Source organism: Macrotis lagotis, chromosome 7 (genome assembly GCF_037893015.1).
Source record: "Macrotis lagotis isolate mMagLag1 chromosome 7, bilby.v1.9.chrom.fasta, whole genome shotgun sequence".
Taxonomy (NCBI): Eukaryota; Metazoa; Chordata; class Mammalia; order Peramelemorphia; family Peramelidae; genus Macrotis; species Macrotis lagotis.
In genome coordinates this window covers 117,261,431-117,285,631 of record NC_133664.1, presented here as the reverse complement: position 1 = coordinate 117,285,631, position 24,201 = coordinate 117,261,431, and the positions used below count along the sequence as shown (strand labels likewise).

Below are 24,201 nucleotides of genomic sequence, written 5' to 3'. Positions count from 1 at the left end.
AGGATTGAGATTTGAGTTAATATGGAAGAATCTCTGAAGAGTATCTATAACCATTTTGGTGGGATGTCAATAAAACTGATATTTAATAACAGCCTAAATAAACCACACCCAATCCAACTGTTAAGATGGAAATTCACTGACTTTTACACAATGCTGAAATGGTGCTTTTGGAAATTTTCTGTCTCAACTCTGACAAAATTTTCCTCAAAAAAGGGCAACAAATTATAGCTCTAGATGCTACCTAATTTTGTAATCAGGGAAACTGAAGTCTGACAAGAGAAAATGTTATGTCTAAGGTCATAACACAACTCCTCTGACCTTGGACACAGTTTTTCATTCACTACAATATGCTACTTCCAGAAGACTAGATGAGATTTAGAGTTGATGCCTATCAGGGAATGCTGAACCAGATTTAAGATAATCAAAGATCTTCAGTGTTTGGCACTTAGTATCAAACAAATATTTGAACATTGAAAGGAACTAATGTCAGTAATGTTAGTTTGATTGTGGAGTAAGGTATAAAAATGGTATTAAAGCTACATCACTAGGTCTTAGCACAGAGCCTGGAACAAGTCAGGGTTTAATCAATTGTTATTGATACAGGTCTATCACATTAAAATGTGACTTTCTGAGATGGATGGCCTCTGTGCCAGTGACCAACAAGCACTGATTTTATCAGTCACCTTTACTATATGCCATACACACTAACCCCTCCCCCACCCCCCATTTACTTTTTACCACCCCACCCCACCTTCCCTTCCACTTTCTCTTCCAGAAAGTTCACTGATTTGGCTATTAGATATCATCCATTCATTTTTGGCCTATCTGTATCTCTGGCAACATTTTTTTTTTAAATTAAAAATAACACCTTCATAGCTATAACATCTATGTATACTGACAATTTTCAAAACAACTATTATAAATACCTCTTTATATTTAAATAAACCAAAATTGTTGTTGCCCTCCTCCCTCTAATATAAACATGCTTATATATTAAGGCAAATAATTCTATTTTTCCCACTATCTTTCCCATAAAAATTTAAATTAAAACCTCCAAGGGAGGGAGATTTCTTTTAAAAATTCCTAATATCTAGAGAGAATATTTTCCTAAAAATGTTCAAACTGGATAAACAACACAGTATGTGAAAATAATGATTTCACCTTAAGATTTAATTATTTCATCAACATCATATAAAGAGATACAAAAAGAAAGAGGTCAGGGACCAATGTAATCTTTCAGCTAACTATGTCACAAAACCAATTTTTGTTGGCTATCAATTTCCCACTGACAGAGGCTACAAAACAGGGCCATTTATACACTTATACAAATTATGAATGATGTCCTCCTGTGTTATGTGAGCTCTGATAAAAAAAGAGAAAGTCCAAGGTTATAGGTCAGAGTCACCTTGGTTCATCAATTACAGAACATTCGTACAGCATTCTAAGGATTAATAAAGTTAGCAATTGAATATTGCCTTTATAACCAAGGGTAAAGATAAGTCATTGATTTAAATACTTCTAAAGTACAAGTAAAGGGATGAAAATAGCTTAAATGTAAAGAAGACTGACAACCAAATCTGGACAAGACCTAAATTTTAATACATAAACATGAAAAATTTCTCTGTTCTCAAGCTGCCTAACATAATATTACAAACCAAAGTTTTATTACCATTGTTTTCAATTTCCCTGTAGTTCACAAAATAAATTATACTGGGTTTTCATCAAATGCCTTCAGTTTAACTCCAGGAAAAGTACACTTCTATCACTAGCATTCCTAAGTGCTATATCAGTAAATGACTTTCTCACTTTTGAAAAGGATTATATTCTTGTTGGTGGTGTTTGTCCTTTGTTTTCAAAGAAGACTGACATCAGGAAGGGGGTGCCATGAATTGGATTTAAGTGAGGGGTTGTTGTGCAAAGTCATCAGTCTCACTTTCATTTCAAGAGCCATCTGGGTCCAGTGGAGTTTTAAAGTGCAAATAATTGGAATAAATAATAACTTACTTGAACTTAGATTCCACTTCCTCAGCAGCCTTCTGGTACTGTTCTGTGGTAACTTTGTAAAACTCTGCACTCTACAAGGAAAATATCAATAGTCACATTTCTACTATACAAAAGCACTGAATCACATATAGGTTTTTGTTCATGACAGAAGTTTTAATATTCATGTATATTACCATGTAGGTGCACACACAACATGTGTTAAACAAGTTATACATACAGAACATATATAACACATATAAAACACATGTCACACATACCTATTTGAATGATATAAAGATTTTAAAAATTATGGTTTGAGTTAAATCACAATTTTGTTTACTCATTAAAATTAATACACCACTTATAATGGAAGGTTAAACTCTTATAAATATACATAAACCTTAGGCACATTAGAAGATCCTTTTCTTGTTTTGAGAACTGGAAATAAGGGTTGTCAAAGATCTAAGGTTCAAATTTATCATAAATAGTCATTTTTTCCAGTTAATTCATTAGTAAACTAGATGGAAGCAGATTATGGCTCTTGTAGATGATATGTGCACCATAAACTTTATTATAAAACTTTTAACAGACTTGAAAAATCAAACTAAAGTGGGTCTGTGTATAACTTAGCTTCATGTTTCATAAGAATGTTTTCCCAGCATTCCTAGAATTAACTTGTTAGCTACTCAGTATGTTCAACAAGAGTTTAAAATTTAAAGCTTTACTAATATATTTTTATTAATTAATTTTTTCAATTACCAAGTATTTTTCCCTCTTTCCCCTTGCACCACAAAGAAAAAAAGAAATGTAGACAGCAGTGTTTATCACTGGTTATCTGGAATTATAGGTGATTACTACTCAAGTCTTTCATTACTGTTCATTTTTACAAATGATGTAACTAAATTGCTATTCTGCTCACTTTAGTCTGTATCAGTTCAAAGAAGTCTTCTCAAGTTTTTCAAAAATGTACCTTTCATTTTTTTTCAGTACAATAGTATGCATTACATTCAAATACCATACTTGTTTCACCATGCACACATCTTAGTTTTGAAGTTCTTTGACAATACAAAAAAAAGCTGTTAAAAATATTTTTGTGTACATAGGACCTTTTCTTACTTCCTTCATCACTTTGTGATTTGGGTCTAGTAATGCTGAAAGTATTTCTTTTCCTGAAGAACAGAAACGAGAAAAGGAAAACTAGGCTCCTGTTTCCAGAATACTTAGGTTAAGAACCAGACCTATGGCATAAATGACCCCTCAAACTCTCTTCTAGTCTTAAGATCTTAGGAAATATCCTTAAATTTATACACCCATACAAAATAAAAAGGTATGAAAGGTGAAACCAAATCTATTTATAGGTATAGTATTAGAGATTTCACATGTATGATTTGAGGAAGTTTATTTTTTAATAAGATATTGTTGGTCAGTAAGAAAATGAAAATGAAATCCTCTTCACATCAATGATCCTTTTGCATTTAGCTATCTGGGTTGTCCAATAACAGTCACATCCAAGTTTATTAGCTGTGGATAAAATCAATAGGTATGTGATTAGACAGCAGACTGGGTTTGGTTGGAGACCTGGACAGGTCACCATTTGAGATGATGAATGGTTTTCTATCAAACTCTAGTCCGCTATGACACTAACATATACTATAATCTTATTTGGGTTACGATTTATCTTTCTTGCACCTGATCAATAAAGATGAACAGAACAGTTGTTAGGATTGATTGTAATTTTTTATCATTTTCAAACATGAAGGTGCATTTGTGACACAAAGACAATATTTGAACAGTGTACTACTTTTAAATTTTTTTAAAATGACAATTCAAGGGATCAATTGAATAGTTCTACAGAAGGGCTTTAATTCAAACAGAGGGAAAGATTATTAAAAACCTATGCTTTTCCAAGTATATTATCTTCTATATTTAAGTTATACATTCATACCAATTTTTGCTGAAAAATATTTTCTTCTTTTTGAAGGCAAACACAACAAATAACACTTGTGTTATAACATTTAAAAAAAAACCCTTGCAATCTAGAGGTAAAACAAAAATTAATTCATAGATCAGCACTATATATTGATAAGAGACATTCAAAACTACTGTCTATTAGAAATTATATTACTCTAAAAATCTATATTAATATAAATATGGGTACACATAACAAAGTCTCACACTATCTGCCCTTTTGGAATGGGTGAAATTAAGCAAAGGACCAGATCAAACTCCTTTCCAAACTAAAATTGCAGTTTAAAATTAGTGAAATTTGATTGGAAAGCACAAAGATCCAGTTCTACAATAAAGGAAAGAAAAATCTATGTGTTCAGGTGGAGATATTAGATGGGATGCAAAAGAGAATGGAAAGCTTGGAGATTTTTGAGGAGATGGCAACAACTCAAAAAAAAAAGAATCAAATTCCTTTCCAGACTAAAATTGCAGTTTAAAATTAGTGCAATTTGACTGGAGAGTAAAAGACCCAATTTTGCAATAGAACAAAGAAAAACGTATGTGTTCAGGAAGAGGTTTAGATTTGTTAGTTGATTCTTGTCCTTAGTTATCCAAGGGGACCAAAATGATATCATCATGTTTGAAACAAATTAGAGAGTGCCTTGACTGTGGCTGATCAGACAAATATGAGCTTGGAAAGTTCTACCACAAGTTTGGCCAAAGTAATACATGTGAAAACTGGGGTGGGTACTCTAAACTTACTTATGTGACATTTCCTTTGAACTGCTTCAATTCTACCTTCCTCATCGAGCATAGCACCTTAACTGATGAGGGCATGTCATGCTCGGTGGTCCTGTGCCAGTATCTCCTATGCTGCACAATCAATCCAAAGTTCTTCAAAGAGACCTTCAGTGTGTCATGGCATCATTTCTTTTGACCCCCTCTGTGAGTTCTCCATTAAATAGTTTTTTAGGCAAGCATATGTCTGACATTCTAACAACATGTTGCACTGTCTATAGTAATGTTGGAATGCTAGGTAATTTAGATTGAGAAAGGACCTTGGTGTTTGGTATCTTCTCCTGCTAGGTGATCTTCAATTTAAATGGAAGTGATTCAGTTTCCTGACATGGTGCTGGCAGACTGTCCAGATTTCACAGGCATATAGCAATGAGGTCAGCACAACAGCTCTGTAGTTTGGTGGTCAGTCTAATATTTCTCATTTTACCTACTTTCTTTCAGAGTCTCCTAAATACTGAGTTAGCTCTGGCAATGCAGGTGTCTACCTCATTGTCAATGTGTACCTCCCTGAAAAGTATACTGGCAAGTGAACTTGTCCACAGTACTCAAAACTTCTCCATTTGTTGCAATTGATGGTGTGATGCTGGCTTGTGTTTTCTTGGAGTTAACTGTTAGACCAAAATTAGCACAACTAGCAGAAAATCAATCCATACTTTATCTCAGCTTCAGAGGCTGCACTGAATGCACAGTCATCTGCAAACAAAAGATCATGCACCAACACTCCCTCCATCTTGATCTTGGCTTGTAGCCTTTTCAAATTGAAGAATTTACCATCAGTGTGGCAGCTGACCTTGAGGCCATGTTCATCTTCAATGAAGGTGCTTGATAACATGGCTGAAAACACCATGTTTAAAAGTACAGGAGCAAGGACACATCCCTGGTGACTGGGAAATCTGGAGAACATCATCCACTATCCAGAACCCAGGCATGCACACCAATCTTGGAATTGACATACAATACTGATGAACTTTTCCGGGCAACCAAATTTTGACATAGTTTTCCATAAACCCTGGAGACTGACGGTATCAAAGATCTTGGTCAAATCCACAAATGTTGTATACAGACCTTTGTTCTATTCCTGGCATTTTTCCTGGAGTTGTTGGGCAACAAACACCATATCGTTTGTTCCTCTACCCTTTCTGAAGCCACACTGGCTCTCAGGAAGATGACCAACTTCCAGGTGAATGATCAGCCTACTGTGAAGGACTCTAGCAAGAATCTTACCAACAATGACTAAAAGAGAAATACTCTTGTGGTGACTGACATAGGGCAACCTATTCCCTTTATCTTTATGCTTTGCCACTTGAAAGGAGTCTAATGGCATTCAAAACTTCTTCAATTAGAACTTCAGCTAGGGACTCATTGACCTCAACACAAGGTAAATGGTCAACAGTTTCTACAATGATTGGGGATGGTCTGTTAAGGACACCATGGAAGGGGCAGCTTGGTTGTGCAGTAGATAGAGCACCAGCCCTGGAGTCAGGAGGACCCGAGTTCAAATCCAACCTCAGAGGGGAAGCTAGGTGGAGTAGTGGATAAAGCACCAGCCTTGGAGTCAGGGGTACCTGGGTTCAAATCCAGTCTCAGACACTTAATAACTGCCTAGCTGTGTGGACTTGGGCAAGCCACTTAACCCCATTGCCTTGCAAAAAAACTGAACCAAACAAAAACAGAACACCATGGAAGTTTTCAGCTCATCTCTCTAGGATCACATCCCTATTGTTAATCAATATGGATCCATAAGCGCCAAGTGAGATACATGTCTTTAGCCCATAAATAGCCTTCAGGGCATCATAAAAGCCATTTTGGTTTATTATTGTCCACATAAAATCGAATTTTATCTGAATTCTTATTGAGCCAAGAGTCCTATATCTAAGTTTTACTTGGACTTTACTATTTTTTTAAAAGTTTTGTGAGGCAATGGAGTTAAGTGTCTTGCCCAAGGCCATAAAGCTAGGTAATTATTAAGTATCTGAGGCTGAATCTGAACTCAGGTACTCCTGACTCCAGGGCCGGTGCTCTATCTACTGCACCACCTAGCCACCTCCCTGGACTTTACTTTTGATGGAATTAAATGTTGCCTTCTTAGAAATGGACTATTCTGTTAGTAAATCCTGTGGAATTCTTATTTTTCATTTAGCAGCTTCTGTATGTCCCCATCATTTTCATCAAACCAAATATTAGATGGAATGCGAGAGGGTGGAAAGTTTGAGATTTTGAGGAGGTAACAATAAGAAGGCTCAGAGAATAATATATGGCACACAATTCAGATTAAAGCAAGAACTGGGTTAACATTGCCAGAGGGTTCAGCACGGACCACATAACAGAATCAGACACAATAACACAGATAAGATAAACTTCACAGAAAGTCATGGAGAGAAGGATGTGATTTGGTAATTGACTAGGATACATGTGATTGAACAGAGAGAGATATACAGTAAGCTGGAAAAAACTGGACTTTATAAACCTAAAACTATCAACCATCTTATTATTTGTAGCAACAGCTAACATGTTTATCATCACAACTTATTTAGATTTTGAGCTGAAAGTGAAATCATCTAATTCATTAGTTCCCAAGAACCCCTTTCAACCAAAAAAAAAAATACCCTGAACCTTTAGACCTATTTAATATAGTTTCATTAATTTAATAATTAAGGAACCATTCACACAATTTAAAAAAAAATGAACGGCTTGGAACATCAACCTCCCAAAAAATACATGGACCACTAAATAAAAACAATCTGGACACCTCATTTTATAAATGAGGAAACTGAGGCCATGAGGAAAGGATGCAACTTGCCCAAGTTCATACAGAAATAGCAGGGAAGAGATCTGAACTGATTTCTTGAGTCACCCAGTGCAATTAGGCATCCTAACGATGGATAAAGAAAGATTATCAAAAATAGTTTCTCAAGGGGAAAAATGGAGAGGTAGAGCGGGAACTAAAAGTACATCTCATATTTGATACAATATTGATATGAGTCAATATAAAAATATATTTATACGTATATTAGAAAATAAAAGGCATAACATTTAGAGTATTTGTTTTCATAACAATGTACTTTGTGATATGATTAGAATGAATAAGTTCTAGAATTTAGATAGCTGTTGAAAACATTTGGAAAAACAAGTGCTATTTCTGCCAAAATTCCTAACTTGTCCATAGCAGACTGTTCAGAAAAGTGGCAAATTTTATTTATAATTTCCCAATGATAATATCTATACTACCTATTAAAATATTTTACTGTCATAACTCTATCTTTGGCTACCCTTCATTTTCCCAGAGCCTATAGTCCAATAGAGGTCTTCAAAATCCAACACAGTGTGCATGGTTTTGATTAGTTTGTGTTTTTTTTAACTTGATGGGCAGTAGAGCAATCAAATTAAAAGTCACAACCTTTTACTCTACATTCAAAATTTACATTCAGTATTAATCAATCTACCCTTTAAAAGAAAATATTGCAAGGCAATGGGATTAAGTGACTTGCCCAAGGTCACACAGATAGGTAATTATTAAGTGTCTGAAGCCATATTTTGAACTCAGGTCCTCCTGACTCCAGGGCCAGTGCTCTGCCCACTGCGCCATCTAGCTGCCCCAATCTATCCTTTCGTAATAAGAAATGAAGAATAGGTTAGAGATGAACAAAATGGCAAGATGGGGAAGTAAAAGATTATTCTTAATCTTCCTACCCAATAAGTAATACAATTTCAGGAGTTCTCCATTCCTCAGTTTAAATAACAAAAAAAGGAGGAAGATGGAGGATGATTACTAATAAATTGAAGATTTGGCTCCTGAATAAGAGACTTGAATATTACCACCTAAGCCTAGGAAAACCATTAACCTAGGACACTATTTGGCATCCAAACAAAGAAAAACCAATGTTTTCACATGATTACTATGTATGCTAAATGCTATTTAGCACACTCATTTATTAACTTCCATTTAAAATTTTATGAGAGAAAGCTCCTATTTAGAAAGACATGTGATGGATAACTATTGATAAACTAATAAATGATAATCAATGCAATCTAAAGGAAGGTTCCTAGTCAACTGTCATGTGGCTTAATGAGTTATTTTTATTTTTATTTTTTAGGTTTTTTTTTCAAGGCAATGGGCTTAGGTGGCTTGCCCAAGGCTACACAACTAGGTAATTAAGTGTCTGAGGCCAGATTTGAACTTAGGTACTCCTGACTCCAGGGCTGGTGCTCTATCCACTGTACCACATAGCCACCCATTAATGACTTATTTTTATAAAGAATACAACTGAGAAAAGAGAAAGAAAGCCCTTTTAAAGAAAGGAAGGAAAAAAAAAAGAGGATTTGGTTTTTATTGAAAGTCTGTAGTATGTGTAATAAATGAAGAGTAAAAATAAAGAGAAAATGACTCCTAAGGACTTCAAAGCCAGGAACTCCTCAATTTCTTTAAAAGGAACTATAAAGATTCAAGGTCCTGCTCTTATTTATATTGTATGCACTGGAAAACAACATGATGAGAAAACCCTAAACAAGTAAATAGGGAACAATTACTAAGATGCAAGTTAAAACACTAACCTAGTCTTCCACAAATTACTATTAGGTAGAAACATAAACATATTGTATTTCATTTTTGCAACATCCTTCACAATAGAAAATAAAAACATATATAATTCTTCATGTAAAGAAGTGATGCCAGAACCACTATCAAGAATAGGATCTGTTAAGTTTTATGTTATTTTTCCAGTTGTAGTGATATATTATTCTTTTTTTTTTTTTTTTAGGTTTTTGCAAGGCCAATGGGGTTAAGTGGTTTGCCCAAGGCCACACAGCTAGGTAATTATTACGTGTCTGAGACCAAATTTGAACCCAGGTACTCCTGACTCCAAGGCTGGTGCTTTATCCACTACACCACCTAGCCACCCCTAGATATATTATTCTTAATGTGATTTTGACTTAAATCACCACCCAGAAAGTTTAGATTTAATTATTTTTTCTGCCAAAAAAATAATAAAAACACCAAATTCTTGTGTGAAATAACCTTAATACATATTTGTCACAATTCATACAGACTGAAAACTTTCCTTTTAAAGAGTATGCATCATTCTTTGAGGAGGAGGAAGAAAGAGGGGGTAATTATAGCTATATTTAAAATAGCAGCAGGAGTAGCAACAAAAATAATCCAAATCTATTGATGGTTTGGTTTTCTTCCCCAAAGCTAACCAAAACAGATCACTTAGAGGTGAGGGATGTTCAGTGTGAAAGTTTACTCATCTTATGAATATTTATGAATATCTTTTGCTCTGATGTCACCACTATCACCCTAAAATTATGACAGTCTGAGGGAAAAATAGTCTTTTTTACTTTTTTAAAATAAGTAAATTTTTTTTTAAAAAAATTGTCATCTGTCCTGGAAAATCTGAGCGATATAATATCAGTGTGTATATGTATAATTTTTTTAAAAAGAGCAAATATGTAGAATTATAACAAAATAAGTACAACTATTTTTGAGTTTTTAAAACACTTTAGTTATGAATATTAAATGTGGGATGTACTTGAGGTTAGGCCTTTGTAGTCTATGCAAATGGCATTTAGGTCACCAGATGCCTTGCTTCTCTATTTGCCTGTCTAGAAGAGCTAACATAGCAAATTAAGATTAAGTCTTTTGAATTTTTTGGATATTACTTAGGGAAGAGACAAGGAAGCATATTATAGGAGGTCCCAGAAGAGTACTCCTTGCCAAAAGGAAAGAGATTAAACTTTCAATAAAATGGTAAATTTAATGGCAAGTAATTGGGATTTCTCAAAAGATGGGGGGGGGGTTCCCATCTTAAGTCAGATGTAATGATTACATAGCTGGAAGTTGGAACAAATAACCAAATTGAGAAAAGTCAATATAAGATCATAGAACCACATAATGATTTTTGGCAGAAGGCTAGCTTCAAGTAAAAGAGTTTTATGAAGAAGTATGAGGAGTACCAGGTTATCTGCCCTGCAGATTTTAGACAAGAAGATGTTTCTCAAAGCAACTATACCTGTATTCTTATTCTTGACATAGTAGCCTAAAACTGAGTGGAAAAAGAAGAACATCACTTAATTTAAAAAAAGTCTTACAGTGATTCTGAAAGTGTTGTGGGTTTTTTTTTTTTTTGATGGAGAGGGAAGGTCAGAGAGGGATGATCAGAAATGGGAAGACAGAATTGATCTATATAATAACAAGAAGAGCTCTTATCTAATGTCCATTCAGTATAACTGTGTAACCTTGGTTAAGTCACTCAATCTGTTTGCCCCTAATTTCTTTAGTTATACAAATGGCTATAACAATAAAATTGACCTCCTAGGTGATGATTATGTGATGATTGACTCAAGATATGGAATTAAGAGACGAATTATCAGACACTGACAATGTGGGAATTGTTTTAATTGACTATGAATGTTTGCAAAAATGATTTTGTTGTTTTCCCTCAATGGGGTTATGGTGGGGGAAACTGGGTCAGGAATAGTGTCCCCCCAAACGAAAATAAAATGTAAAGGAAAGAGGGGCATTGAAGCAATTTTTAAACATAGAAAGGAGATCACAATGAGCCATACACAAGTAGGACAGTTTTGAAAATTACATGCTTTATTTATGATCCTATTTCATTTTATTTTGTTAAAATTTATTTTATGGAATAAAACAAGCATTTTCATAATTGAGCACAACAAAAAAGATGGTTGCCCATGAAACTGCAAATCTACTATGCACAACTTGCTATTCCTTTTAAATATACAATAAAATATCATGTAAATTAAAAGTAAGTTATATAGAGATTCTCAGTTTCATGTACAAATCTTTTTCTGTTCTATAATGTAAATAGAAATGTCCATTGTATTTGGTTTATAGGATCTAAATTTAAAAAAATTTTCAAAAAATCCTTAAAATAACAGAAGAAAACTTTTTTAAAAAAGGGTAATGAGAAGAGAAAGCTTAAAAGGAACATTATTAGCTGCCTTCAATAACTGAAGTTGTATTAATTAAAAACAATTCCTTCAATTCCTACTATATTTTACTTTAGGAAATGTAGGACACTCAGGTGTAAGGGATTCAATTTAATCTGCCATGCCTTGAAAGGCATAAATAGTAGCAACAAATAGACATCATAGGAAGGCAGCCTATGACAGATTATTTTTTCTAAGTTGGACCAAATCTGCTGAACTATTAACCATTTTATATTAAAGGCCTATTTTTCTCCCCAAGACAGACAAATATTCTATTATAAAATCAATAATATAGTTGAAATTTATGTAATCTGTTACATTTGATTAAAAGATTTAAACATCCTCTGAGTCTCATAATCATCCTCAGAGGCAGATACTATATATGTTATTTCTATTAACTCAAAGAGGTTAAGTGACTTGACCACTGTCAGTGTCACAAATGGGATTTGAACACATCTTTCTGACTCCAAGTCCAGCACTTCATCTACAATGAAGCATTACATAATTATGCATTCACTCATCATAAACAAAGGCTAAAAAAAAAAACAACAACAACATGCATTCAGGTTAAAATTTTGAACTTAACATAATAGGCTATGCAACCAAGACAAATAATTTCTATCATCTTATTTTAGTCATATACTGAACGGCTTTTCAATTTCCAAGTGATTTATTAAGGATGAATGAATCAAAAAGAAAATTCTTTCTGGATATATATTGACTCCAACTGGTAGCCTCTGATGAACTAAGACCCTTAAAAAATATCTCCTACTTAGGGTAAAAAATAAAAACAAAATAGAAACAACTCTTAGCTTTGAAATTTATAACAGCTAGTTTTAAGGTGAGGATTGCTGACCATCATAGCTAAATATGCAATAATTAACAGTTGGTTCTGGTACCAAGGATTAAAGATATGAGAAAGAGATTTAACTGATCAGAACATGCTGTGATCTCTCCCCCCACTTAAATTTCCTTAAGAGGTTTCATGAAAATATTCCAACACACAATTTAAGTTTTAATTTTTTTACATTATGATTCTTTGAGTTTTAATATCTCTGAAATTAAAACATTTTTCCTTTAGAGGTGGGGATTTTGTTTTTAATAAAAATATTTTAAAAAGAAAACTAAAATTAAAAACAAAAAAATTTAAAATGAAAATCTCACTGGTTTTTATTTTCCTACAAGGGCTTATCCCATTCTCTCTCTTTTCATTAGCAGCATATATATCAAATAAGTAGCTATCAAGTTCCTGCTGGGAAACCCTGTGGAGTTCTTGTTTTTCAATTAGCAGCTTCTGTATTTCCCCCATCAATTTCATCAAACCAGTCTAGTTGTGTTCAAGTGTTCTGGCCAAGATGAGCAAATGCAGTGCTAAGATTCTAAGAAGGAAGCATTTAATTCCATCAAAAGTATAAGCAAAGCTTAGAGAGATGCAGCACTTTTGGCTCAGTAAGAAGGCAGAAGAAATTCAATTTTATGCAGACAGTAACAAACCAAAGTGCTTTTATGAAGCTCTGAGGGCTATTTATAGATATGGTGCATCTCAACTTCTCTGATGGATCCACATTGATAAACTATAGGGACATGATCCTGGTAGATGGAATGAACACTTCAATAGTGTTCTTAACAGATCATCATCATCTATTGACCATTTACCTCAAGTTGAAGTCAATAGTTCCTAGCTGAAGTTCCAACTGAAGAGGTTTTGAATGTCATTAAGTTCTATCAAGTGGCAAAGTACCTGGTGTTGATTCTATTCCAGTTGAGATCTACAAAATGGAGGGGTGTGGAGGGTCCATTGCTCATCCAAAAACTGACTGAAATTTTGCAGGTTATATGGCATGAAGAGATTATCACCCAAAAATTCAAAGATGCCTCCATTGTACCTTTCTATAAAGGTAAAGAGGTAACAATCAAAGGGCTATTTCTCTTTTAGTCATTGCTGGTAAGATTCTTGAAACAGTCCTTCTGAATAGGCTAATCCTTCATCTGGAAGATGGTCACCTCCCTGAGAGCCAATGAGGCTTCAAAAAGGGTCGAGAAACAGTTGATATGGTATTTGCTGTTCAACAATTCCAGGAAAAATGCCAGGAACCGAGGTCTGTATACAACATTTGTAGATCTAACCAAGGACTTTGATACTGTCAGTCTCAAAGGTTTATGGAAAATTTTGTTGCCCGGAAAAGTTCATCAGTGTTGTACATCAATCTCATGACAGCATGTGTGCCCAGGTTCTGGATAGTGCACAATGCTTTTGAGATTTGCCAGTCACCAATGGAGTAAAACAAGGATGTGGCCTCATCCCCATACTTTTTAGCATGATGTTTTCAGCCATATTATCAAATGCTTTCACTGAAGATGAACAGGCCCTCAAGGTCAGGTATCATACTGATGGCAAATTCTTCAACTTGAAAAGGCTTCAAGTCAAGACCAAAGTATAGGGAGTATTGGTACAGAATCTTGTTTGCAGATGACTGCATATAGTGCAGCCTCAAGCTGAGATGCAAAAAACTGGATCAATTTTCTACTGCTTGTACTAATTTTTGTCTAACAATTTACACCAAGAAAATAGGTACCCCTCAGGTGGCACCACAACATCCATATGAGGAAAAATGGAAAAGTTTTGAATACTTTGGACAAGTTCACTTACCTTGGCAGTGTCCTTTTCAAAGAGGTACACACTGACAATGAGGTTAACGTGCATTGTCAGAACTAGATCAGTATTTGGGATGCTTGGAAAGAAAGTATGTAAGAGAAGACGTATTAGACTTACTACAAACTATAGAGTTATTGTGCTGACCTCATAGTTATATGCCTGTGAAACCTGGACAGTCTATGAGTGCCATGTTAGGAAACTGATTTGCTTCCATTTAAATTGTCTTAGGAAGATTTCTGAAGATCACCTGGTAGGAGAAGATACCAGAAACTGAAGTCCTTTCTCAAGCTAAACTGCCTAGCATTTCAATATTACTATGGAGAGTGCAACTATGGTACACTGGATATTATGTTAGAATGCCAGGTGTATGCTTGCCCCAAAAAACTATTTTATGGAGATCTCACGTGGTGGTGGGGGGGGAGGTCAAAAGAAGTGATACCGAGACAGAGATACCCTGAAGGTCTCATTGAAGAACTTTAGAACTGATTGTACAGCCTGAGAGACACTAGCATAGGACCCCCCAGCAAGACATGCCCTAATCAGTGAGGGGGATGCATTGAAACAGCTCAAAGGAAAAGAGACATATGTAACTTTAGAGTATCCACCAACCCAGGAGTTCACTTGGACTATTTGTACCCAGTCCATGGTAGAGCATTCTGAGCTTGTGTTGGTCTCATCAACCAACAGCAGGATATACTATCATTTGCCTCAAACATAGTGATGCTGTTTTGATCATCTTTGATGGAAAAGGAAAAGAACCATAATCATCAAGTTATGAGTGAAATGAGGGGACTAAGTTATAGAATTAATTCAAGCATAATCATCCAAAAAAATTAAGCTAATTGCTCCATAAGTTTATAATTTATATATTTTACATCTTAGATGTGTAGTATTTACAGTTTCAAAAAGTAAGAAACATTTTTATTCATAATTGTGAAATAAAGTATTTTAGGGGCAGCTAGGTGGTGAAGTGAATAGAGCACTGGGCTTGGAGGGCAGGAGGAACTGAGTTCAAATCCAGTATCAGACACTTAATAATTACCTACATGTGTGACCTTGGGCAAAGTCACTTAACCCCATTGCCTTGCAAAAACCAAATCAATTAATTAATTAAAAAATTTTGAAAATTGTTCAAATCTTCCTTCTTGTAGACTAAAGTCATTTCCTGATATCAGAAATGTCTCCTTAAGTTTATAGAAAGGGTTTGGGATTAATTCAATCTTATTCTTCTTGCTTATATAATGAAGCTAGGTTTATCTTTCACTTTTTAGGATGGAGGAACAGCCAATTCAACTGTACATATTAACATATTAACATACCACTGAATTTCAAACAACATTTTTACTAAATATTTACTGGCTTATTTGCAATTGGTGTGTTCAAAGGGGTCTAAGATCGGCCCACCCTAAGGAATGGTGTAGCCTAGAACCTGCCAGTTTAATTCCAAGTATAAAAAAGTACTTACAGTGTTTGGAAGCTATTCAAATCAGTCAGAACTTCTAGGATTTAAATTGAAAATTGGAAAAGATCTTATAGGTCTTCTAGGCCATTTCTCTTCTTTCTCTGGAGGTCCTTTGGGGATTATCTTGGATCATTGTATTGCTGAGATAAGTTATTCAAAATAGTTCATCATACAATAATATTGTAACTGTGAACAACATTCTCCTGGTTCTACTCACTTCACTTTGCATTAGTTCATTTAAGTCTTTGCAGGTTTTTCTGAAATCATCCTGTCATTTCTTAAGTATAACAATATTCCATTAAAATCATGAACCATAGCTTATTTAGTCATTACCCAACTGATGGGGGAATTTCCAACTCTTAGCCACCACAGAAAGAATTCCTATAAATATTTTTGTACTTCCCCCTGCCCCTTTTGATGTCTAGGGTAATCCCTTTATTTTAATAAGAAAGATTAAGTGACTTGTTCAAGGTCCCACTGGTTCTGAATATCTTATGAGTCATAGTTTGAATCAAGACAAAGAAACACAGATGGCAATGTCATTCTCTAGCAAATATCCTCTTTGTATCCTTTGTTATGATTATTTTTTATAAAATCCTCCTTTGCTCTTTCTTAAAAAGAAATGGACTGGCATAAAATAACTTCCTTTCTTCCCCCTACATCCTTCAAGTGCCAATTTCCAATATCTCCAGTTCCTTCTGGTTCAAATAAACAAACACTATTCTCTAGAAGCAAAGAATAAAGTGGCAGTGACTTTTAGTAAAGGGTACTAGAATCTATAAATGCAAACCTTTTCATTACTTCCTTTTGGAAGCAAAATTGCATTGAATAGTTAATTAGAATTTTTATACTTGTGGCGATCTACTTAAAACATTATTAATTCAATTTAATTGCTGCTGAATATGATGACCCTCTAATGTCAATTCTTGAAAACTAAAAGAGCTTATAAGAAACTTGTGGAATCTAGAACTGAAAGTTAGGTAATTTTAAATCTAGACTGATTGAGTTAAGCATTTTTTTGTTTCTGGGAGAAAATCTCTGAAGATGGGTCAAATCTTTAACAAAATACCAACACTTTTAAAGCTCAGGAGACAGTGGGCAGGTGAGTACAACCACCTAAAAGGAAAGCTAAATAAATATGATGAAATGAAAGTCTTTTGGAGCTTCAGAAAAGAAACTGAATTTAATTTAAGCAAATAAACTCTATTCCCAATTTCAGCAATTACTAACTACAGAAAAGACTGATGTTAAATAAAAAGACATTGAGTAGGATGAAATAAGTTATTCAAAAACTCATTAACAAAACTATAACTTAATGTGCTACCTGGAATATTGCTTCCATTTGGATTTATTATTTATCCACAGTCCTGAAAACATTTTCAGGGGAAAAAAATCAAGGAGAAGTGGACATCATCCCAAGTTTCCTTTAGCTGATAATTTAAAAAAAAAGTTTGAAATAGTGCATAAATAGTGCATTTCTTGGAAAAATGCTTCCATATTTTATCATTGAATCTAAAGAGTAATAGTGCTCAAGTTTTCAATTATTTCAAAAGCAAAATTTGTATATAAATGTTTCTTGCTAAACTGTATCATGTTTTACATTTTGAATTCTGCTTCTAAATTCTCTCACAAAAAATACTACCATACTCAGTTTTAAGAAAATAAAGTAAAATAAGAAATGAAACTTGTAACTACCTTTGTTAGTTCTTAGAATTGCTAACTAAGGCATCAAATACTTGATACAAAATACTTCAGAGTTAAGGAATTATTAGATATTGATAATCTACCATTTCACTTCCCAGAAAGCAGCAAAGAATTGCTGAAGTCTCTCTACAAAGGTCAGTGAATACTCTTGAAATTTTTTCCTGGAGTTTGGAAGAGAAGAGGGATGATCAAATTTTGAATGTTGCTATTAGCTGTATAAGGTAGACTGATTATTTAATATATAATCCTTTCTTTGAGCTTCTAAGATAGCAAATTTCAACCATTAGATCCATAGGATTCTTACAAACACAAGTGCTTGTGATGAAAATCTAAGTTGTATATAATATGTGAAAATTTTTAAAAAGAAAATTATTCTAAAAAGGCATCGAGCTATTTCAATGCTTATAATTATAGCAAAATAAAAAAGAAATTAATCTTTTAAACAAGAGAAAACACCCAAACACTTAATGTTAGAGAAGTTTTTATACTGACACCTAAATTTAAATTGATTAGTGAATTCAAGTCAGGGTTATTTACAATTTTTTTCAGGTTCTGAAGAAGTGACCAAATAAGTAATTATTTAGATGATGTCAGCTACGTTCTTCCCTAAGTATAAAGCTAAGCATTTAAAAGGCATGCTTGATCTGTCTCAGTACATATTACTTGAAAGCCATTTCAAGGTTTGGAAAAGTCAGCTCATAAGTGATATGGATCAGAAAGACCTTGTCAATATTTCTAACTTTTGATTAACTGAAATGGGAGAATGCATCCAAATTTTAATTTGTATATCAAATTGTGATTCTGACTCTACAATATAACCATTCTTTGGATTAGCTAAAATAAGGGGAGTTTTAGCATTTTATATATTGTATAATACTAATACTATGAACTATTATGCAATTCTTTTTCTTCTTTCTTATCAAATTTATATCTAAGGTTCCACAAATGCTTTTCCAAGCCTTTTCATCTCTCCTCAAACTTCCATTGGTGAGAATCTTTCTTCCTATTTTACTGGAAAAACAACAACAATAACATCATCAAAAACCAAACAAACAAAAAACTGAGGCCATCGATTTGAGAGCTCCCTCTCTTCTACCATGTCATTTCATGAAGATACCATTTTTTCTTCCTTTACCCTTGTCGTACACAAACAGGTGGCCCTACTCCTTTCTATGGCAAACTCTTTTGCCTGCACAAGTGATCCTTTCCCATTCTATCCCATCCCTTTCTATTTCATTCAACAGACTGCTCCATCTTCTAACTTATATTGATTATATTCAGAGTGCCTTGGTCTACTGGCTGCTTTCCCTATTATTGTCTATAAACATTCTCATGTTTTCCTCATCTTGAAAAAAAAACCTTGATTTGATACTTCCAAACCCCTTTAATATTTCCTATGTCTATTTTTTCCTTTGTGGCTAACCTTCTTCAGAAGGTACTCTATAACTGGTGCCTCTATTTCTTTTCCTTTCATTCTCTTTAACTTCTGACAATTTCAATGGAAATTGTCCTTTCTAAAGTTACTAAAGATCACCCAATATGCGTTTTCATAATCTTCCTTCTTCAGGATGTCTCCTTATCCTTAATAGTTTCTTCTAGGTTTCTATTCTAGGCATACCATAGTCCCCCTCCAACCTCCCAGTCCACTTTCCTGGATCCTCACATCATAGGGCTCTACCCTGAATTTAATTCTTTTCTCCCTTTATACTAATTCACTTGGTGACCACAAAAGGTCTAATGTTATTTAATTGTCATCTCTATGCTGATGAATTTTAAATCTATTTATCCAGCTCTAACTGTTAGATTGACCTCTAAACTCCTAACTCCAACTATTTTTTAGGTATCTCAAATTGTGTTGATCAGACAATATCTGAAGTTAAACATGTCCAAAATGGATCTCATTATTTTTCACCCTCAACCTTCTCTATTACTCCTAATGGTAATATTAATCTACTGTTACCCAGGCTCAAAACTTAATTGTCATTCTCAACTCCTCACGACCTCTCAACCTTGATCCCCTCCCCCTGCCATATCAAAGCTGTTGTCAATTTTGTTGAATTCATCTTTGAAAGATCACTCAAATATACCCCCCTCTTCTCTCTTCTATTGTTAGCACATTGGTGCAAGCCTTCCTAACCTCAAACAATACTGATGATTGATCTATTTACCATAAGTTTCTCTCTGATCCAAGTCATCTTCCATTAGGTCAGATAATAAAGTAATTTTTCTAAAGTGCAGGTCCAACCATGTCATCCCCACACTCAATAAACTTCAGTGGCTCCTAATCTTCTCCAGAGTCAAATGCAAAATCCTCTATCTGTGATACAAAACTTTTCATAATCTAGCTCTCCGATTCCCACCTTTTTTTTTTCAGTCTTCTTAAACTTATCAGCTCTATCATTTACTATTTGATCTAGCAACAGAGGTCTCCTTGTTATTCTACAGACAAGATGCTTCATAGCTTCATTGTAGGAATTTTCTCTGCTTGTCCTCCATGCCTGTAATGTTTTCTCTCCTGAATTCTGCTTTGTCTAGCTTCCTTTAAACTTCAGCTAAAAGCTACCTTCTAGCAGAAACATTTTCCAATCCTTTTCCATTTCAGTGTTTTCCTTCTGTCAATTACTTAAATTGATCCAGTCTAGCTTGTTTGTACATATTGTCTTCCCCAATTAGACTTTTAAAAAAATAACAGTATTTTACTATTTCCAATTACAAATAAAGGTTTTTAATTCATTTTTATAAGATTTTGATTTTCAAATTTTTCTTCCCCCTTCCCCAAGACAGCAAGTTATGTGAAATATATTAGACAGGTGCAATCATGTTAAATATATTTCCACAGGACAGGGAATATCTTTTGCCTTTCTTTGTATCTCTAAAGCTTGGCAGAAAGGGTAACACACAGCAGGTGCTTAATAAATGCTTAATTAGTCACTGACCATTTTAGTCAAGATTTTCAATACCTTTCCCTGTCAAATACAATTTTATCTTGGCCCTTCCCTGTCCTTATTTTTGTGCAGAAAGGATAAAATGTCAAAGAAAAGTAGAAAATGATCATTAGACAGAATGACATACAGTAGAAAAATGTATTCACAAATTAGAAAATCATTCCCTGAATAATTGAGAACCGTTTCAGATGTGCTGATCACAGAAAGGATAGATAGTTTGTTTCCTCTGGATGGATGCGATGATAACTGCAGATAAAAAAGCAGAACACTCAATTCTTATTTGATTTTTATCACTTCTCTATTTTATCACTTCATTCTAAGGAGAATGATTTTTAAGTCTAAGGAAAGATGGTTAATAGGGAAATGGAACACAAGATAACTAGATGGATAATAACAAAGAATGGAGCTATCACTGACAAATTGAAGTCAGTTGGCCTGAAGGATCAGTTTACAAGTACTGAAAGATTGTATAGAATATTGAAAAAGGATCAGGTTACAAAGTAATGAAAGATTGTATGGAATATTGAAAATCTGTTATATCACTATTAGCAATCTTTTAAAGATTATGAAGAATTGCTACAGTATATAAAAAAGGAAAATATTGTTCCAAATTTCTAAAACCTTAGATCAACTACCATCAATGGTAAGGTAAGTCCCCTGGGTAAAGTACCAGCAGTAGTAGTGACCCTGAGACCAAAAAACTGGCCACCATTTTTCTAGTGATTTTTGCCTCTTCAGAAACAAAAACTGGATTGTGTGGGGTTGTGTGGGGATATAGAGAGTTTTTAATGCTTGATACTATCAAATGGTATGTAGTAGAACTAAACTGATATGTACCTCATGCATATCTTTGCTTTGTGACCAAGTCAGACTTCCTTTTGGCTACAGCACTGCATTTTCTGGCCAAGTGACTAATTCAAGTCCTTGTAAGCTAAATTTAAGTTTAAGGGACTTTTCTCCTTACTTTACCTTACATCTTAGGTTAACATCTTCACAATTTGATAAAATGGTTTTAGACCTCATATACTCTTGTCATTTTCTAACCAGCTATACATATTCTTTTAAAAATATCTTCTTTGGGGGGGGGTGTGGGTGATAGAGGAGAAGGTAGATCATAGGAGAGAATAGTCAGATATAACACAACAGATATAACACATTTTCTTTTATACTTCTTGCAAGAGGCTGGGATTGGGTGGCCTGTCCAGAACCAGGGGGCCAGGTGGTTGCTGGGTCTCTGGGGTGGCATGTGGGCTCGGAGGCCTCTTGGCCCCAGGGCCAGTGATCAGTCCGCTGTGTTGCTCAGCTACCCTGCAGCACATTTTAGAAGAGGGACAGAGTGAAAGGAGAGAGAAAATATAATATATGGTAGTGGGGAGGAATAGATGGAGGGAATTACAATCAGCAACAACAATAGTGGAAAAATATGGAAGTAACTTTTGTGATGGACTTATAAAGAATGTGATCCACCAGAGGCAGAGCTGATGGTATCAGAACACAGACTGAACACTGTTTTTTCTCTTTCTTTTACTTTATTTCTCATGAGGGTCTATATTTCTTGGGTGGAGGAGGTATTATGTTTACTCTTAAACAAGAATATTTTAGTAATGTATAAAAAAACATCACTTGCACACCAATATTCATAGCAGCTCTGTTTGTGATGGCAAAGAACTGGAAAGTAAGTAAATGTCCTTCAATTGGGGAATGGCTTAACAAAATGTGGTATATATGTGCAGAACCAGAGGAACATTGTGGACCCTACCAGCAACATGGAGGTGATGAGCAACCTTGATGGACTTGCTCATTCCATTAGTGCAACGATCAGGCACAATATTTTATTTTTCTTCCTTAAAGATATGACTTCTTTCTCATCACATTCAACTTGGATCAATGTATACCATGGAAACAATGTAAAGACTAACAGGCTGCCTTCTGTGGGGGGGGGGGAAGCAAGATTAGGGGGGAAAATTGTAAAAAAATAAAAAAAAATGCTTTGCTACACTTTGATCCAGCAATACCACTACTAGGTTATACCCTGAAGAGATTATGAAAAAGGGTAAATACATCACTTGTACAAAAATACTCATAGCAGCTCTATTGGTGGTAGCAAAGAATTGGAAATGGAATGAATGTACAACAATTGGGGAATGGTCAAACAACTTGTGGTATATGTATGTCATGGAACACTATTGTTCTACTGGAAACCAGGAGGGATTGTAATTCAGAGAAGTCTAGAAGGATTTGCATGAACTGAAGCTTAGTGAGATGAGCAGAACCAGAAGAACATGGGATTGATGATCAACCTTAATGGAATTGTTCATTTCATAAGTGCAACAATCAGGGACAATTTTGGGGTATCTGAGATGAAGAATACCATCTGTATCCAGAGAAAGAATTGTGGAGTTTGAACAAAGACCAAGCCTGTTATTTTGTTATGTAATCTTGCTATCTCTTATATTTTTATTTTATTTCATTTTCTTAAGGATATGATTTCTCTCTCAACACATTCAATTTAGATCAATGTATAGCATGGAAACAATGCAAAGACTAACCGACTGCCTTCTGTGTGGGGGTAGGGGGAGGGAAGCAAGATTTGGGGGAAAATTGTAAAATTCATAAATAAATTTATTTTAAACATAAAAAAAGATGCTTTGCCCATCTGTTTTGCCACTGTACCTTAAGAACTTCTAGAAGTCTTTCCACCTGTTTTACAGGTAAAACATACTTTCATAAGAATATAAAGCCTCCTGAAAAAAAAGACTTGTCTTAGTTTTTTTATTTATATTCCCTTAAACATATGTAGTAAATGCTACTAAATAATCTTTTTCCATTCAAAAAAAAAAAGAGAATGACATCTTCAAATCACAAGGTCAATAAAGACAACTTTGATTATTGACAAAAATTCTAATAATTTACTACAAAAATTGTTTATAAATAACTACAAGAAGAATAGGAGCACTAAGAGACAGAATAGCATCTTCAAGACCACCTCATAACTTTTCTGCATCTCCTGAGGCACTATGAATTTTAAAATGCTTAATTATATTAATGCCTTTCTTAAAGCTGAACTATCCTCATAAGCTGAATAATTTTTTTGCATAACTGTTGCACTGTCAGAATTTCACTTAAAATTTTTGAATCAATATTCAGTAACTATTGTTTTATAGTTCTTTTTTATCTCATCTTTCTTTAGTATAACTGTTGGGGGAAATAATGGTTTCATAAAAGAAGTTTGGTGTTTTTTCCCCTCCTTTTCTGCAAACAATTTATATAGAATAGGTTCTAATTGTCCTTTAAAAGTTTGATAAAATTATTTTTTTTTTTCCTTTGGAGATTCCTTTAGAGTTAGTTCAATTTCTTTTTCTGAATTTGGATTAAGATCTCTGTTGTTTAGGCAATGCCAATCCTTTACAATTTTGTAGAAAACTCTATTTCATTTAAATTCTCAGTTTTGTTGGCATATAACTATGAGTGGTTGCTTTTGATCATGCCTTTTTTTTTCTGGGCAGGGCAATGGGGTTAAGTGACTTGCCCAAGGTCACACAACTAGGTAATTATTAAATGTCTGAGGCCGGATTTGAACGCAGGTACTCCTGACTCCTAGGCTGGTGCTCTATCCACCGTACCACCTAGACATCCCTTGATCATTCTTTTTATTTCTTCTCTATTGTAATTTCTACTTGTTCACTTTTTTGTGTGTTCATTTGGGATTCAACTTGTTAGTAATAGCTCCATACTATTTAATGCTAGGTAATTTT

General features: G+C 34.3%; 1 protein-coding gene across 1 annotated transcript in view; it reads right to left on the bottom strand.

The window, feature by feature from the left end:
- The window catches only part of CHCHD3 (coiled-coil-helix-coiled-coil-helix domain containing 3), a 352,444-nt gene that overhangs the window by 59,703 nt on the left and 268,540 nt on the right, over window positions 1-24,201 (bottom strand). The window contains exon 6 of the mRNA XM_074193666.1: window positions 2,005-2,075. Coding sequence (XP_074049767.1) covers window positions 2,005-2,075 — 71 coding nt within the window. The remainder of the gene's footprint in view (window positions 1-2,004; window positions 2,076-24,201) is intronic.